Source organism: Opisthocomus hoazin, chromosome 4, assembly GCF_030867145.1.
Source record: "Opisthocomus hoazin isolate bOpiHoa1 chromosome 4, bOpiHoa1.hap1, whole genome shotgun sequence".
NCBI lineage: Eukaryota > Metazoa > Chordata > Aves > Opisthocomiformes > Opisthocomidae > Opisthocomus > Opisthocomus hoazin.
Window position 1 is genome coordinate 22,149,983 of NC_134417.1, and position 19,663 is coordinate 22,169,645.

A 19,663-nucleotide genomic window follows, 5' to 3' on the forward strand; every position below is an offset into this window, starting at 1 on the left:
AATTCAAAAAAGAAGATCCATCCATATTCTGGGTTTATATCTGAAAGCAGGAAATATTTTCATATTGTCCTTGCACTATGATTAGGAAAAAGAATGAACAGCGCTACCTCCTGAGGAACTCATTCCACGTCCAAAGTACTCTTGGTTTTCAGACTTGCCCTCCAAGATCTCTCCTGTGCATGTAACAAATTTGACTGATCTCACTACGCTACAGTAAAACCTTTGAAAAGACTGATGAAACACAGAGACCAGAAAAAACATTAGACAGAAACCACTAAATCATCTCACCTTGCTTTTTCTGTGCCACAGACACAGATTTGCCTGTGTTGAACACTGTAATGACCATTTGTCTAAAGAACATCCAATAACACACCAAAGTCGTAATGAAGTTTGTTCCATTCATCACCTTATTTGTGTATATACTTTTATTTTTAATTTAATGCTTGATCTTTCAGCTATTGGTTCTTGTATGTTTTCTCACATCGGACTAAAATCCCAGGTATCCGTTTTCACGTGGAAATATTTCTGCACTGTGACTAACTTAATCTTTTATTTTACATAGTATTTATTTCAATATGAATAAGCCCCCCCAACTTACGTTTATTTCTCATCAAATGTTAAACAAATAACTTTCTTAGGAGTTGAGGCCCATCCTCCTGTGCAGAACTGTGACCTTAATTACCCTCTGGGCATTTGTAACAGTCATCAGAGCATTTCGAGTCTTACAGTTTCTTACCGAGTTCTTAGAGTTTCAAAGCAACTGTGAATACCAGAAGTACTTCTGGCCCTGGGATTAGAACAGCAATCAGGTGTCAGCTGTGACTGCAGGGAGAAGCGGTACTGAGCACTAGAATACACGGCAGATTTGAGATGTAGTATACATGACAAAACTTCAGCTGCTATGCAAAACCAGATCTATGTATTCACATAGGCACAAAACACCAAATATAAATGAATAGACAGCTACATAAATACATATATTTCTGTCTGTAGGAAACAGTCTTCACAAAACTTATTTGAATTAAAAAAAAAAAAAAAATTCCATCAGACCAAAAGCAATACCTGTATTAAGTTCCAAAACACGTCGTCTTATCTACCTTTTTAGCACATAGGCTGAATAATTTAGAAACAAGATTCCCCACAGGGTCTGTGCTAGGATTCTAAGGAGCTATGCAGACTTAACTCCTTTTTGTCACAGGGTTTAATTTTCTTAAATAGTTTTTAGAAGTATTAGCAAAGAAAAACAAGCGTGATAATACAGAAGGAAACCATTTGTATTTTTTAAGTCTCTATTTGCACTGCTAGCAACCCAGCAGCAGGTTCCATTTGCCTTGCACTAAGCATATCATGAATAATTCAGTTTCTTGCTTTATTCCCTAAATAGTTGACAGGGAATGGAAACTTTATTCATGACCGTATGGCCCTTTTCTAAGCTTGTCTATTTATTTAATAATGCACATCACAGGGCCCATCACCTAGCTCGGCATTTATTAAAAATAAAAGTATTCAATAACTATTACTAACAAATGGCCAAGAAACAAGCAACTTCCCAGAGCTACCACCTTTTGCTCGCAAACAGCAGTCAGCCAGCTATTTAAATAATTAAATGGTCTCAATCTGCACTGCATCCGTGCCGTCTCACGTTGCCTTCGACAGGAAACAGATTCCCGAACTGCTGGGAACATGTTCCTGCCTCGGCCACAATCATAACTGTAAATCTGTGAGCTCTCTCCTAAATCACAGCTGCTCTGTCGGAACAAAGAAAACAATTTCCATCAAAGGCCTACTGACATTTTCATGGACTCTTTATCCATTTGCAACTACCAATCGTTCTTCCCACCGTCTGCCCTCTTCACGTCCTGGAGAAGTCCTGGGCTTCGTCTATAGGCTCTTGTTGGCCGCTTGAGAGGAAGCAGAATGCGCTGTCGCTTAAAGCATAACACAAGTATTGGATTGTCAGGTCAAAGTGGCATAGATCAGAACTTTGGTCATTCTGTCAATTCTGTATTATACAGGATGATCACTGCATCAGTCTTCAGCCATACCCTAACTTCCAAAGGAAAAACATCTCAAATTATTTCCTTGCTTTAGACCCAGATCTCAGCAAAAATACTATAATTCATACAAACTCCTCTCTGAAGAGCTTTCTGAAATTTGCTGGAGAGCAGTCAATCTTTGATGGGGACCTAACCCCCACAGCAATAGCAACCTTTTTCCTTGAGCCACCCATAACGCACCTAACTAGCCTACCGGCTAATGAAGTTCAAGCACCCATTAAAAAAAGGTAAAATGAACAAAACCCTCAAATATTCTCTGCTCACTGAAAGTGTAAGACCTGAGAACTACTACATATACTGAGCTTTTATGATTCTGATAGCACTGGTACAAGGCAGTCTCTGTGAAACTATACAAAAGAAAGAAAACTGTCACAACAGCTGAAAAGATGAAAGTTGTTAAAATTTATTCATTCTGTTAAGTATCCAACTTTCACAAAAGATAAACAAAGACATCCAAGCTGGCTGAGGACCAGAGATTGCTGTGGCAGAAAATGTCAACACACACAAAATTCCCCAACTGGGAATACAAATCCTCAAGTTTCCAAGGAACTAGATTTCCAAACAATTTTACTTCTAAGCCATTCAAGCACTTTGTTTTGATAGCAGCCTTTCAATTCACTTTTCAATTTTTATATTTTACTAAAAGAAAAAATAACGGATAGAGAAAATTCCATCTAACTGTACTATTTCAACCTTTTCACCCTTGAACACATAAGATAAGCCGATTATGAGTCAGTATTTTAACTTGGATAGGAACAAGTTCATCAGGAATTCATAGGTATGTAAAATTGTGTCAATTACACATGTCCAAGGGAAACATCAGCTTATACGAAGGATGAGACTTACGACATTTTTAAAGATTATCCGTTACTGAGACTGAGAAAAATCAGACATACATACAGACCTCCTCCATTATTTAACTTCTTGTCCACAGAGTACTCTAGCAATTCAAAAAAGAAATCGAACTTGTTTAATTTTGAAAAGTCTAACACTGTACAAGTTCCAATATTACTGCAAAAAGCCCCAACTTTTCAATACATTTCATATCTATTTTAGTGTGGCAGCTACTACACTTTAGAAACTCATCAGCTTTCAAAGAGAATTGAACTGCGAATAGAAGCCCCTTAATGCAAGACTACTGTAGAGGACTATTATTAAAATTGATTATTATTCAGACAATATCAATTTCATTATCTCTGATCAATTCCTAGTAACGCTCCTTAGTAGCCTTCAGTTACGGAGGCTGCATGAGCAGTAAGTTAATACTGCACAACAAACTGCAGTCCTGCTGATCTCAGTAAATTTGGTAAGAGCCTGACTTATTAGCAGGCTTCTAGTAAATAGCTGTCATAGGTGCTGACTGTAGGGAACTGGATGTCAAAGAACCACCAAAGAGGGCTGAGAAAACTCTTTCCCCTCGAGGCTTTGTTAATTTGATTTATGTGTACAGGCAGGAAACTAATTGCTAATTGTTGCCATGCATACCATGGAATTGCAGCACTCCACTCAAACGCTGTATCTCAGGAGTACCAACAGACTTCAGTTTTACACTCTGCTGATGAGAGATGCATCCTAAACAGGAATTTGTGAGTGTTTAGTGCTTAAGAAATCTTACAAGAGAACTCGATGCAATGCCCCAGTGCCACCACCTCCTCGGAGAAAACAGCCACCCCCTGAGCACGTTGTATCGCTGAGGAGTTGAGAGCCAAGACAGTTAGCTCAGCAGGAGCAAACTCTTACAGTTGTTCAGGCAATTAGTAGATAGTCAGCGTATCTAGTGCCGCTAATTAAATTGTTAAGGGGTTTTGTTCTAGAAGGTTTGTTTCTCAGTATCTTTCTAAGTACATCCCTGGGACCATTAGCCAAAATTGCTGATTCTCCTTGTATTGAGTTGCATGGACCGGACAGTGAAGGACAGCTTTGTCCAATTTCTGTCTCCGCTGGTATTTCCCCATTGGAAGCAATTGGCCTAAAATGAAAACCATCTGCCATCTCAACAGGCCTCAGATTCTTTCTGTTAGAAGAAACATGGTTTGGTTACATTCATAAAACTGACGGATGGCAACGTAAATAAGTCTTTTACCTCTGAATACTGCCTTTTAGCCAGCCTTAGTGTCAGAATCACTCCAAAATGTCAAGTACTCCTCTTCTTCAGGTAAAGTCAAGTACAGAGCCTACCACTCACCAAAAGTTTTTAAAAAGCTACGGCTTTTTAAAATCCATAGACATTCTACCATCTGTTCCAGCCTGTCATACCGAAACAGAAATCATCCCCTGAAAACGTGAACTTCCCAAACAGCATCAGCTACGGGCAGAGGGGAGAGCGAGATGTCCCGGGGGCAGCCCAGCAAAGAGGAAGATTCAAGGTACCATCAGTCGCTCCCTGATCCCTCTGTTACCCCCAACAGGCAAGAATGAGGTACGCTAGACTTTTAAAAAGCAAATTACTGCCTCACCCATGCTGGCACAGTTCATTTCATTGTCTATTAGAAAAAGCAGTACTTGTCACCATTCAGAATTGCTGTTCTAATTGGCACTAAATTGCCCCACGCTTCTCAGCAGTCATGGTAAAGAGGCAGACAGCTAATGGCCATGGAAATCGATTCTCTCTAAACCCTAACCACACTGCTGCTATGATGCGTTTGAGGCAATTTCAACAAGGTAATCTCTAATTTGAAAAGAAGTAAGATTACGCAACACAAAAATAAGTAATCAGAGCAAAACTCATTCATACTCTAAAGCCTATCAAAAACTAGAGTTCCTTTTTCTTACAAAATGCGAGGCGCCGTACCAACAGGCAGGTGTGGTGCAGGAAAGCACTCCAACGCGAGAAGTTCAGGCATCAGGTCCTGCTCCAGCTGACACGGAACAGGACTGGGACCCTCCGTCCCCTGCGTCCTGTGCCACCTCACGGCAGTACCGAGCTGTCCCCATCTTCCCCTCTCAAATTTCCAGCCTGAGCCTGTGAATGTTGCATTGAAACAGACACTGCACCACAAAAAAAAAAAAAAAAGCAGATTTATGGAAAAAAACAAACAAATCTTAAAAAATTCCTACTTAGCTCATCTGTGCATTTTGTTATTCCACCACATACACATCCAAGAATGTCACACTTCTAATCAAATACTCAAAAGCATCAGTCTCAGTTTTTCACTTTGACAACATATGATGTCCATCCTCGGACATCGCATACAACACACAAATCCTCCTGATTCTCTTCTTTCCAGGAAAGGTCTCAGAGGTTCGGCAAGGTCTCTTTCATCTCCTTAAATCTCAAAGGCAAATTAAAATCCTTCTTTGTCTTTTAAAAGAGTTTCTGAACCAGTAAGTTGGCCCAATTGTGATTTTTCTTTCTATTCTCCCTCTCACAGAACTGTGTGTTTTTGAGAAAGGAGCAGTGAGATCGAAGCCATTCATGTAGGCTCTGACAGATAAGCAAATTTATCAAGGGACTTCTTACTTATTACACTGACGTGAATATACAGATTATCGGATCTAATTCAGTACTGCATCACTGGTGTATCGCTTAGAAAAATTATTTTAAGGCAACACTGTGTACTTCATTTGCAAAGCACATAGTTATAAAACAAAAAACAGACTTCACTGCAAATGCTTTCCCAAATCTAACATCCAGAAATCAATATAGTTTTATGGTTACCATTAAAAAAAATAATCAACCGAGAAGAAAAACTGTTCTCAGTGAACCACATGGTGGTCTTCAAACACAAAACTTGTCCTTATGACGTTAAGTAAACCATAAGTTAAGACATTTCTTCAAAAAGGAAGAGAAATTTTATAAGCATATGCTGTAACTGACCCTAAGAGGAACAAACTTACACCTTCTTGTCAAGCTTTATATCAACGTCATGCTTCCTTCTTTCATCTACAGAAAAACAAATGGAAGAGCTATGTTTGGAAAATCGGGGAAAAAAAAAAAAAAGAAAAAAAAAAGAAAAAAGAGACAAATTGAATGAAACCAAAGAAAACTATAAAATAGAGAGCCTTTCTATTAACACCTCTGAAGTACAGATATAACCTATTTTTTGGTTTAAAAAAAAAGTCATATTTGACGTAAGTGGGTATCTGGAGCCTAAATTTATCAAGTCGCTGTTCCACAGATACCGCTCGGGTCATGAGGGGCATCTTTCTTCCACAAAGGAAACTTCCCCACCTTCTCAGAGCCATTCTTCGCTGGGGAGGCAGCAGGAGGATAAGTGGGAACTTTGCCTTGTTTGACATTACTCTTATCTCATTTCAGAAGGGACTTTGTACTTATAAATACACATTCAAAATTATCATGTGAATAAAGAGAATCCCAAGTGATTACACAGAGCGCTGGAATGAAATAAATCTCGAGAGCTTGCTTAGCTGCCGGTTACCCTGGAACGTGCCAACATCCATTTCTGAAGAGGTAGCAGGCAGGACTTCAGACCCAGTCTAACTATATTTAATATTTGCATTTTTTACAGCAATACAGTAAACATCTGAGACTGATCTACAGGAGGGAATAGAACGAGTTCCCACTGAGATTTGCTTTTTCGCAATGCATTTTTCAACAGCTGGCATGACAAAATCCAGAATCTGCGTGTGTACCGGGGACACAAAGCCAACCGCTCAGACCACAAACAATGTGAGCGGTGGTCTAGGCCTGCAGACTGCTATCTTCAGCCATCAGCTGACTGCTGTCTTCAGCAATGTGGATGTCAGTATGTAGCTATCACCTAACAGTAGCTGTTAACAGGAGTAGGGACAGAACGGGTCTTTCCCAAGGGAAGCAGCCACCACAGCCGCCCTTTCTCTCCTCACACCCTTCCCTTAGCAGGGCAGGCTCTGCTCCTGCCATGACTTCTCCCATTCCTGGGACAGCAAAGGCCTTTTTGCCAAGCAGCCCCCTGTAAATTTAATTCAGTCCAAATCTCCAAAACCGAAATTTTCCAAGGAGTTCTGGGCTCTCTTTGCTTGCTAGGTCTGTGTTTCGCAGGCTATACCCCACCAAAAGGTGTGAAGCTCCAGGGTTTTAGCTGATTAGGGACACGAAACACTTGGGTATGGAAGTTTCTCACTTCACTTTCAGAAAAACCAAGTCAAGTCCTTTTCTCACTTTTGTTTCTTTGGCCATGACCGCACAGGAGAGCAGTTGCTGTCTGCTCTCCCAAAGCCCTTTGAAGAATTTAGCTCACGTTACAGATGGCACCAGGCACCAATGACAAATCAATTCTTGCCAGAGATGGATTTGTGAGATTCTGCAGGTGATATCGCCAGCTGGAAGAAGGAGCAGCTATGCCTCCAAAGGACAGTTAGTTACAACTAGATGTATTACGAAGGGATTTAAACCTCCCTATGGCTCGAGGTGGAAAAAAATGACAGTGAAGAAAGCATTTGAGTGAGAATATACAGGATGAAAAGCAGAGCTGAGATATAGGAGCTGCCCTATAGACTGGCTGAAGAGCAAAGCAAAGACTTCTCTGTCTGTGGCTCCCCAGCCTTAATCATGGAAAAATGTATCCAAGAGGACTGTGAATCTGATAGTAACCAAGATGTACGGTTGCTGACAAGAATTACACAGGATAAGGCTAGCAGAATTTTAAAAATAGTGTCTGAGAGAACTAACTATTCTGCTAAATAAGGTATAGCTAGAATTATCATTGACCTCAATGCATCTATTTTTTTTTACACTTTCTATTCAACATGAATCTATGTTTATCAGCTTAATTTACAGAAGTCAACACCTTCTAACGTGCTATAAAATAAATATTATAGTCCCACATTTTCGAAATACTTTGTTTCACTTTACCTGGTTTTGGAAAAACAAAACTGAAATAATTTCCTATTAAATAAAAATACTATCTTTCATATTTCCCTTGTTGAAATGCTCTGCACTGTTAAACAAGCAACACAACGTATTTTCTTTAAGACAGACGCCAAACTGGATAGCAGTAGTTATTACAATATTAGATGTCTTTGAAGAGACTGCATTTCTGCTACTTTTTGTGCTGTCATTACCTTGTCCCTTTAGATTTTGTTAATAATATTCAACTTAAACCTCAACTCAAAACACTCACTCAGTTTGCACAAAACTCAAATGTTTACCATGCTAAAATACAAAAGCTTAGCAACAAACACGATGATCAAAATCCTGGCAGCTAGTGACAGTAACCTTGAAGTCAGTGACAACGTTCCCTCTGACTCCACACCAGGGCATCTCAGATTTTTTCCCTTGTCTTCCTCCTGAAGGTAGGGTGAGAAAAGAATCATCCAGGAGTCAGAGGGGACACTACACAGCACAAATGGCAAACTCATCTTTGATGGGGAGGAGGATAAATCCACTCCTTATAAACACAAATCTGGTAAATAATTCAATTAGGTAGTAATGACCGTTGGATAGCTAACCTGCATCTGGCAGACGCACAAGAGAATAAAGATATACTTTTTAGCATCCCTCTTTTTATACACAGCGAGAAGGAAAAACAGCTGAATTTTTAAATGCACTGAAGTGATACTAGAGAGATTAATCCCATTTTAAGAAGTAGCTTAAAAGTGTCAGTTTTCATTGAAAATTGAGCTCATTTACTTTTGAGAATTCAACAGTCTGCTTAGCAAAATTGTTGGGTGTTTCCACATTTTTGAAAGTCTGCCTCATACGACCTTAAGCATTTATTACAAACTTCAGAGACGTCCACATCTAAACGCATTCATCACTTTTGAAAACAGGACTTTTCCTATTCTAACATCATATTTCGGAGCTGCAGACACGTTCCACAGGGAGCAAGACCGTGGACCCAAAGCACAGATGACTACTCTCCAGCTACACCCTCTCTACAAGGGCTTCGAGAATCCATTCTTGCCACAGAGTCTCAACCCAGCTGTCCTGGGAGATAGCCCACTTTCAGCCTATAAATTCTACCAGCTTTGTCCATCTGTGTTGTGCTGGCACTTTCTGCTGGTTACAGATAAAATTTTAAATGGTGCCCAAGGTGTCCCGTATCTCGACTTTTACCTGGTCTCTTCTGGATGTGAGACTTGTGCCCTTTTCATATTCACCCTGAAGACATGTTGGAGCTAAGTTACACCAAACCTGAACTAAAACCTCTCCATATATCTTCCAAAAGAAAATTGAAGAGAAGTCCTATTCATGGCACAAACAGATATAATACTACTGGATTCCTGTCAGCTCAGTGATGTTTGCAGAATTATCTGGTTCTACCAGTTCTGACTCTGCCCATGCCATGAAGCAGGTTATTTCTCTCAAATACTTATCTGAGAAAATATAGTATTCACACTCCTAAAATATTAGATTTACTAATTGAATACTATTAAAAATATTTGTTCTAATTTTTGTCAGCATGTAAAACACAGTGAGCAGGGTAAGGAAAACTCTTCAGACTTTTGTGACAAGTCCTTTCCCTCTTTTAGGCACCTCTGACACCTTCAGTCCTCTTGAAACCTCTGAAACATCAGGAGTAAACCAATTTCTACTTGTTATTATCAACATTGTAAGCACTTCCCTCCACAAGGTGGGGGGAGACATTCAAAAAGAATAATCTTTACTTAGGTTGTACCATTAATTAGGCAACTTGACCAAGGCCAGTAATTAGTGTGCTAAATTGCACTGAATTTCTGTAGCACTGATGTTCCACAGGAAACCAGGTATGCAGTTGGAGGAATAAAAGCCAACACTGTGACTTTTCTTTCCTAATGATTTCTAGTACGTCTGCTGGGAAAACTGCTTAATGCAGGCCTGGCTGCTGTAGATGGCCAGTATGGGGCCGAGTGAAAAGCGGCACGAGAGCTCCCACCTGGAGCCTCCAGTGGAGGAGCCGCACAGGAATGCCTGCATCTCCCATCTCAGCATCCCGTGAAGACACGCCGCTGTGATCCTATGTGACCCTCCATTCCTCAGACAGACAGGCAGAGAGGCTCCGTTCAGCTCGCACAGAATCCAGTCCAAATCCCAGTAAAACCTACAGAAGTACCCTGGTGAGCTACCGCAACCTCTTTAAAAGCCCAGAGGGTCCCAGTCCTCCCAGCTTCATCTAACTGCAGCTCATTCCATCCCATCAGGAAGTTCCCATCCCAGACCTCCAAGCACATCAAGGTGATGTCTCCTTAGGCAATATGATTGGCACTGCTGTATCTTTTATGCATTTTTTATCTCCTAACTCCTTTATCAGGACTGTTAGCAAAATTCCTTACCATTATTGAGTCCGATTTAAGTAGGAAGCTAAGAAAATTAAATTAACGTCATTCTCAGTAACATTTAGAAACTGCAAGCTAAGCAGCTGCCACTTACTCCTGGTAACTCAAAGTGCATTATATTGAAAGAAGTCTTACGACAACATACATTGATTTTGTCAGGTTTGTTTTTTTTTACCCCAAGCAACATATGTTGCGTGTTCTGTATTTGCAGGGCTACATATACGCAGGTTTCATTGCAGTAGCTCTGACTCCTGCTAAACAGATGTTGAGGGAAGGCAACTTAACCCAGCATGGGATAAAAGCTGTCTCCAATCCAAATGCTGGGTTAAGGAAAATATTGTGGGTAATGTGGTATACTGAAAGCATTGATTATATATTTATACATAGAATCGGTAAGTAGCTGAAGTAATGCTTGACTACATTTGTTGAAATCATGGTACTACGTAGAACAAAATTACCAAATGCCATGAATTATGTTAAAGAATAGCAACTGCATACGTTCTTTAAGTTCCGAAATATTCATATAATTTAACTAAAGTCCAGATTCTCACCAATATCCTAATAGCTAGCTTAAATATTTTGAAAAGTGCTGAAGAATTTGAAAAGGGGTATTTGAAATAATAAAATGGCAAGCGATTCCCAGTCCCCGAACACAAACTACTGGAGTATTCTCCTGAGAGTGACAGAGGTCTCCGCAATTTGCTGTGATTTGTGTAACACCCTATCAGTAGGGCTTAGCTTATTCCAATACTTTGTTCACGACTAAGCCTAATGACAGAATTCAGTTCAATTTACTCTCAGAAGACAAAGAGGTTAATTTTTTTACCATTCAGAATCAACATTTTCCATCACCTATATCATTTCTCATTATGAAAATAATTAGATCCATATAAAGCCGAATCAGTTCGGCACATGCAAACTGACAGAAAATCCTTCACACCTATTTTTCCCCTTGAATTTAGTGATGGTGTTGGCTCAAAACATGGTACCAACTGCATAAGGATTTTAGGCTTGATTTAGCAAATATAATAAAGAAAAATTATGTTAGAAGACTTTTGTGGTTACTTTAAATGTATTTGTGATCCACTCAGAACAACTCCTTGGATTTCCATGACAACAATCCTTTCTAACCTCAGGCATGTAAGTTCTGCCGTCTCTGTGCTAGTACTGAGTAAAAAATCTGCAACGCATTTCCTTTACCATGAAAAAGGAACTTGCAGTTCCAGAAGCCAGAAATAAGCTCATCTCCCCCCTCACACAGAAATAACTCTCAAACGTTGGCAGGAAAACCTAGTTTCTTCCATATTCACTGCTACAGAAAAGTGATTACACTCTGATACCAAGGTGCTATATACACTTCCAAAGCAGTGAAGATTCAACACGGAAAAAAAAAAAATTAAACCCAGTCAGTAGATATTTTACAACATTTATATTCTTAAAACAGGTACTAAAGAAAAAAAAAAAAAAATCAGTCTTTCCGAGGTCGGGGGTCAATTTTTCCCTCCTAAACCCATGCAGACTAAATGTTTACTTCACCATATAGATTGAAAAACAAAAGCCAGGATTCACTTATTTGCCAGAGATTAGATGGAGATTTCTTAAAGCACAGAACATTACAAAAAACCATCTCAGATCTTGCTCTTCGACAAAGTTATTCGACGATCAACCGGATCTGGACAGCTGGTTCATCGTCTATATTTCTATTCACTTTGAATTGTCTGTATTTTTCAATTCATGTACAGTAAAGCTAATATTAATATATTTAGCAATAGAACGTTATTAAAGGAAAAAATATAATGACTAATGCAAATCCATATTTTTAAAAATTACTCTAGTTTCATACATGTTTATGAAAGTTTCCCAAGCATCATAAGAAAACCGAACACTAAGAAAAAGTCAAGGTTTGTAATTAAGATTCCACATAAAACAAATCACAAGGAGTCTTAACATTGGCATCTGACAGCATTTAGACAAAATCACGTCAAGGTACATACCTGTAAATCTGTTGAATATTTTCAGCTTTGATTTCCTTGAGAATTTCATGGTAGATATGAAGGTTATTTGGTTCTTGAGATGCTGGGGCAGAAGGGCATTTCTTGCCTGCATAATATCCTATCACAATTCCAAAAATAAATAAAATCAAAGCAGTGCAAAATACTTTCAGTATCTGAAAAAAACTGCAGCGGTTGCTCTTTGGTGCCTGTCTTGTATAGTGCGAGACGTAGTCGGGGTCTTCCTGAAGTCGCTGGAATCGACCCTTAGGGGAAGACGAAGGCTGGATGGGCTCGAGATCAAGGTCGGGGCTCTGGGAGTTTCCCGGGTGATGCTGGACCGCACCATCCAGTCGGAAATGGTCAAAGCCAGGCTCCTCCAGTTCTTTTTCCATGTCCCATTCCAGTTCCAGTGCTGTGGCTTGGAGTTCATCGTTGTCAAGGTACGGAGAGTGCCCCTGTGCTCTCTGGTCTGCATTCACTTTGTGATAGGCCATCTTTTTATCTATTATAACAAGATTTAAAAAAAAACCTAAATGTTTGTTTCCTTAGGTCTAGATCAACAATTTGTTTATTCTTTGTAAACCCGGGAGATCTAAGCATATATAATGAAAAGCAAACACTGGCTTCTCAGTATTTCACTCTCCCTGTTTCCATTGTCCTCCCTCCTTTCGCGGGATCAGCGGTCCCACGAACATCATCAGAGGGGAAAGAAGATATTTAAAGGAATGTAATATATTGCAAAAATATGTATAAAGAGAATTTACAAGTGCCAATGGCAAAACACAAAAGTTGTCCTATTATTTCATCAGTCCTCAAGATAATATTAAAAAATGGAGTGAAGGCACAGAGTTTCCAGAACAATTATTTATTACCTGAAAGTAATTTTAAAGCTTAACAACTGTGTGGATCAATTTCATTTCACACACCGTACAAAATAATGCTGTTAAAATAAAGTTGAAAATGTGGAAATAATATAACTTGCCTGATCTAAACACAAGAAAATGTAAGTTGAAAAACAAATTTCAGTGTGACACTGTACTTACACATCAATAAAAGCCTTCCATTTAGATGGAGCATTCTATTATTTATAGGTATTTTAAATGCATAGTTCCTGAATGACTGATGAATTTACTTAGAAATTGTCCCAGCTGTTTTGCTCCACTTATTTTTCCCATTTTAATGAATCAAAAGCACTACCAGGTAAGTATTTATATCAAAATCATTCCTTTAATAGCAAGGCAGATCTGTGGCACTTCTAGATATTTCTATGGAAGTATGAGCCCTCTAAAGCGAACTCTGACCTCCACTATAAACATTCAAAGTCAATTTTCAACAAATCGTTTTTAACAGTCTGCAACAATAGGGTGCCATTTTCCTCCATACTTTGACAATAGCTATTCCATCACATAAGCATCTGTAATTTAGGGCTTTTCAAACATCAGACTCACTCATCAATTAGAATAAAGATATTAAACCTCTCACAGTGATGGGTATCGGACTGACACCTACAACACTACATTATCCCTCCATTTTTACGTTTTCAGGCATTTTCTTTCTCTAAGACTTACCTCCAGATAACATTATTGAGGCCACATAATAGATGAACCTACTCTAATGGCAAAGTAGAATTTAGCTTTTTGAAGCTCCCTGAAGAGAGCACACCATTAGAAAGCACTGAAACAGCCTATTGTCCACTGAAAGGCTATCTTCCTCTATACAATACCAATTTACAGATCCTATTTCCTTGTACAGTCATATAAATATCCCTCGCCTATAACTGTCAGGCAGCCTAGAAACAGTCAGAGCCCATACTTGAGGTACGCGTTTCAAGTGTAGCTATTGTACACACTTTGCAAACCAACACTCCACCTGCAGTTCAGATTCTTCTATATGCAGCGGAAGCAAGAGAGTTTAGAGTGAGCATGTAAAATTAATGTGAAAATACAGGTTACTTATTTAAGTAATGATAACAAACTTAGATTCTAAATTCCAGTTGAGTCAACAAATGATTTACATCCGCACAGCCACTCTGGCTGAACTTCACAGACTTTCTGCCAGCCCAGCCCTCAGGTTTGCGAAGGTCCCTCTAAGCTGCAGCATCACAACCCAGCAGGTCAACCTCTCCCCCCCTCCAGTTGTGCGTCACCTAACGATTTCCCAAGGGAACACACTGTCTCCTCATCCAGCTTGTTGAGGAAGGTATTGAAAAATGTCAGCCCCACAACTGATCCCAGTACCAACTGGTCATCAAGTGAATTATTAACATTCTTTGGAAAGCTGAGCTAACTGATTTTCAAACTATTTTTCTGCCCTTTCACTCTGTCCCTCCTGTTTCATTGGTGAAAGGATTAATTTGCAAATCATCAGCGACAGAGGTCACTACCAGATAACAACAACTGCCCAACAACCTCATCTCTCCATACTCACCTCTCTTTCATACTGCTTTTTATTAGAAATTAATTTACAGGCAAGCGTTCTGTCCTTTAAAAGCAAAACAAACCATTACTGTATTCCATAAATACATAATTCTGACTCTAGAATTATTAGTCATTTAACAAACTGTTTTAGCCATATGAATAAACCCTTAACAGATCACTACAATATTAGCCATAGAATAGGAATTAAGGCAAATTTTCAGAGGCAGTTGCACAGCAAATATTAATCTTGCTGAGCTTATAGATGGTGACCACTGCATATCCAAGGTAGTTAAGTTGTCTCTGCATTTATGACATTTTAAAAATGTATGTTACTGTTCAATGGACTGTATTAATAAAAGTTATTTAAGTCTACATATAAGTGTATAATAAAAAAATCCTATGAAATTTCTTTAAATGATTGTTAATGCAGATGAGTAGTAACCACATTCCCCAGCTTACTATCTTGGTAATTCAACTTTCATACAAAGCATCAAAACCAGTTACCTCACTCCCGAAAAAAACCCAAACAACTAAATGAACTAAAATAAAAATCAATATTCAATTCAGGTTTATATTTAAGACGAGTCTTCGGAGTACGGGATCATCTTACCAATGCACGCCCTTTAGTTAAAGAATGCAAAGAATGCAAGAGTAGCCCCAGTTAATACCTTCACTTTTTCTACTAATACTGCTAAGTTCTTTGATTCAGTGTAAGGACACAGCAGAACTTACCACGAAGTACCCGAGCTCAGGGCCTGCAGTGTATTTACCCATGCCAACACCAATTTTAGAGAGCAGTCTCCCGGTTCGCAAGGCACAAGGCATTTGTGCCATGGAATCTACACTGCCAGTTTTATTTAGCATTTGGCTGGTTAAGGAAGTAAACGTGACTTAAAGATCATGTATTAAATGCAATTTTAGGTACAAATTAGAAGGATAACGAGAACAACAAAAAAATAGACAATAGAAATATGAGGAAACTATGAAGTCCAGAAAAAACACTATGATACTCCAGTTCAGTCTTCTCTATAACAAAGACCATAAAATGAACATATTTTTGAAAGACACTTTTGAAAACTTCAGGAGATAGAAAATCCATTCCATCTGCCAGCAAGCTGTTTCCGCATTTAATTGTTGTTAAATACATGTTTTATTATAAAGATAAAAGAGCAACTGCAAAATGCCAGAAGTCTGAATGTGCATGAGTGAGCTTTAAAGCCGTTCTATAGGGACAGCAAAGAGGACCATAAACTCTGGAATACTGGACACAGCCAAGCTGATGTGCATTTCTGTACTACCACTTGTTTGAGGGGAGAATGTTTATAGACAGGTAGAATGTTTATAGACAGGTATCAATCAGCGCTAAACATCCTTTCAATGAACTGTACACAAGAAATCAGGAGAATCAGATTTATCAGAACGTTATTGCCTTAACGAGCCCATTTCAAAACTATCTACCTGTCGTTTGATCTTAAAAATACCACATTCACATCCTGATAGGTACATCTCATTACGAAACAAGCAGAAACTTTCTGTGTGATAACTTTCCTGATTGAACCCCTTATCAACGAAGCCTTTGAAAACTATGCAGTTAAGGTCTACATGCAAGGTGGTGCATCGGTATCACTGCCATGCTAATCTCCACAACAGAAAGGTCACCTTCTACAAACATTTTATGAAACCAGCAAGGAATGACCAACACGAGTATATTACAGAAAATTCTTTGGGACTGGTGCTGTAGTTGTTAAATCCAGTTCATCAATAGCCGAGACGATTACCAGGCTCATTCACAGCAGGAAAAGTGGCAAGTGTTAACATGCCGCCCACAGCGAGTGCCTTCTTGGGCCATTTAGTGTTCATTACTCAAAAGGCAAGTTTTACCCAGGAGTTGTAAATAAAGGCATTGCGGCTTCTTTGTATAGTCATAAAACCAGACACCCAGGGCTGTTGGCTAATCTCATTTTTGGAGGTTATTTCATTTTTATTTTCTTCTCGGCATCTTCTATATAGAGTGTGTTTGCTTTAAGTCCTTGTAATCTGTTCATGTCTAGGCAAACCCCCAAAGCAGATATAATGTCACCTGTTTGAAGGGCAAATAGTTGTACTTATCGTGGAAATCAACACCCTCCACACATACAAGTCTTCAAAGCGTGTATGACAACCATTTAGTACTTTGTTAAACAAGATGATGCCAAGTTTCAGGCCTAGACAAATTTCTTCAGAGTTGTAAATCCCTGACAAAAGTTGTTTGCAGAAGAGATTATGATGCCCTTGTCAACAGCAACATTACACTGTAATTAAAACAATAATGGGATATCTCCATTATCGCTTCCTTAATTTTCTGCATTAATGACTTCTCCCTTTCCTCACGTCTGTGATATGGGCTTGGCAACCAGGACAGTTACAGTAGGACACTTAAGTTCCTTATCACTCTGGACAACCACCGTATAAAACGACATGACAAAACTCACCAGTTGTTCATGTTTCACTAGTTGACTCAAGACAAACACAATGTGAAAAAATGTGCAGTGTCGTAGCAGAAGACATAACGGAGAGATCAGACTCGAGAAACAAAGGTGTGTAGAGCACAGATAATTGTTGAGTCCAAGTTGCTTCTTCATGTAACACTAATAAGTACTTTCTGGCATACGTGAGTGATGCAGAATATCTAACTTATTCAAAATCTCTCACCTATTTTATTATTCATGAACAGACGTGTGGACCACGATACTATTAGCATTAACACAAAGGATGATTACATGAGAAGAACAGGGTCCGTAATGCACCTCGATTGATGAGACTTATGCACGCTAATGTCCAGTTGGAAGCAAGAGTTAACTTGCCTGTCAAAGCAGTGACGAAATGTGTCAGTCACTTGAGCTATAATGTCCTGGGCCATCCAGAGGTGCATAGGTACACACGTATGTATTTGCCTGCTGCAAAACCTTTTTAGAACCTTTGAATTCCTGGGGCTCCGAGAAAGAAGAACTGCTGGGAAGCTCCTTCTCACCCAGCAGACAGCTATCACATAAAGGCGAGGCAGGCTCAGCTGGTCTCCAATATGCTGGGCAGGTATTACTAACATAGATCTTTTCTATCCTCAGACACGTTTAGTTTGCAAATACCTATTTGCCTGAAACAAAACTCAGAAATATTTACTGAACTTACAGCAGCTAACAGCATCCGTGATATACGCACAGCCTACCTAGGAGGTTTATTAAAACTGCAGTGTAATCAGATCGGTATAAATAGCTCTGTTAGGGAGTATGTGCATTTCTTGTGGTACGTGCTGTGCTGCAGTCTTCACTTTGCTGCCATTTTCAGAGCAGCTTTTCCCTCCAGCCCGGGTGGGTAACAGCTCAGTTTTCTAGCTGCTTATTCTTTACCACACACATTTGCAAACATCAGAACAGCCATCCCAAGCAAGGAGGGAGAAACAACCCCCATGCACACACACACCGGTTCCTTACTTCATTAATTAATCACTCATCTGATTCTATGATTCTCTGGTTCTATGATCTTTCCTTTGGGCTCCACACTCAGATCCAGCTGTCCTACTTGGGAAGGGCATTGGCTAGGATTGCAGTGCTTCTAACAGCAAAAAAGTGATGGAGAAACAGGACTCCCAGCACTCGGAGGGATGTGCTGTGTATGTGTGTTTATGGACTGTTCTTAAACCAGGTATAAGGGGAAGATATAATAGAATCATTAAGGTCGGAAAAGACCTCTAAAATCATCAAGTCCAACTGTCAACCCAACACCACCGTGCCTGCTAAACCATGTCCCAAAGTGCCACATCCACACATTTTTTGAAAGCCTCCAGGGATGGGGACTCCACCACTGCCCTGGGCAGCCTGTTCCAATGCCTGACCACTCTTGCAGCAAAAATATTTTTCCTAATATCCAATCTAAACCTCCCCTGACACAATCTGAGGACATTTCCTCTCATCCTATCGCTAGTTACCTGGGAGAAATGATGTCCTGCATCTCTGCTCATTTACACTAGGCCACAGCCCCACCACCTAACCCCTCCCGCCCCAACCACCTTCCCACACCTCTGCCTGAGCCCCTGTCCATGCCCATCCCCAGCACACCGGGCCCTGGTCCTCCAGAGCAACCCTCCCTGTCCCTTCCCCACCCCTTTCCAAACCCTTCGCTCCTCCCTTCCCTGCAGCCAGAGCTTCCACCCCCCTCCAGCATCTCTTCCTTGGCTTCCCAGGGAATCACGATAGCTGACGGGGTGGGGAAAGCCCACCTGACACCACGGGTCCCACAGGAAAAAGTGCTGGAGTTCTTACCCCTGTTCCGGGTTTCAGGGACTCGGAGACATTATACAACTACAACAAACAAAGTGCATTCAGAAGGGGTGCAGTTGCAAAAAGAAAGAATGTTTCATTTCAGACACCTGTTTCAGCCAGTCCTTGCCATAGTTTGGTTTAAACCCAGCATCGCTGGGTCTGGGTGAAGTCACCTCCTGGACTCCTCGGCCCTCTCACATCCAGTGGGATCTGGGACAGTGAGCACCAACCTCCTCTTCTTTCAGAGCAGTCAACCCACTCAGAACCGTTCCAGGAACACCTTAATTTTTCCCTTTTCCCATTTCTCCTCATACCATCTGCCTGTATGCTAACCTAATACTCCATTTGCCTGCGTACATATTTTTTTCCAAATTCAAGGTTTCATCAATAATATATTTTGCATTACATTTCCCCAGACATTATAATTGCCTCTGAAAGAAATAAAACACAAAGCTTCACCAAGACAAAAATCATTACTGGGGCATTTGCATTTAAGCTTATAGTTGAATTTAATGTGAAATAAAATTATTGTAAATGGTGTTTAACTTGAAAATGCTGACAGCGATAGCTGCAATAACAGGCCCTAGCAGTTCTTAAGAAAGTTAATTTTGTATGACTCATTTCTGCTTTGGAATTTTTTATGTTGCCAGTCTTTGGTTTGGGAACATTTCATTTCAATTTTTTTCAATCTCTTTTTGCTC

At 39.8% G+C, this 19,663-nt stretch overlaps 1 protein-coding gene across 3 annotated transcripts in view; it reads right to left on the minus strand.

Annotated features, from left to right (window-relative positions):
* Positions 1-19,663, minus strand: part of NAALADL2 (N-acetylated alpha-linked acidic dipeptidase like 2) — a 505,503-nt gene that overhangs the window by 278,060 nt on the left and 207,780 nt on the right. For all 3 annotated transcript variants that reach the window (XM_075418303.1, XM_075418304.1, XM_009940036.2), the window contains one exon: positions 12,248-12,749. In XM_075418303.1, the coding sequence (XP_075274418.1) occupies positions 12,248-12,741 (494 nt within the window). In that variant the 5' untranslated portion in view covers positions 12,742-12,749. The remainder of the gene's footprint in view (positions 1-12,247; positions 12,750-19,663) is intronic.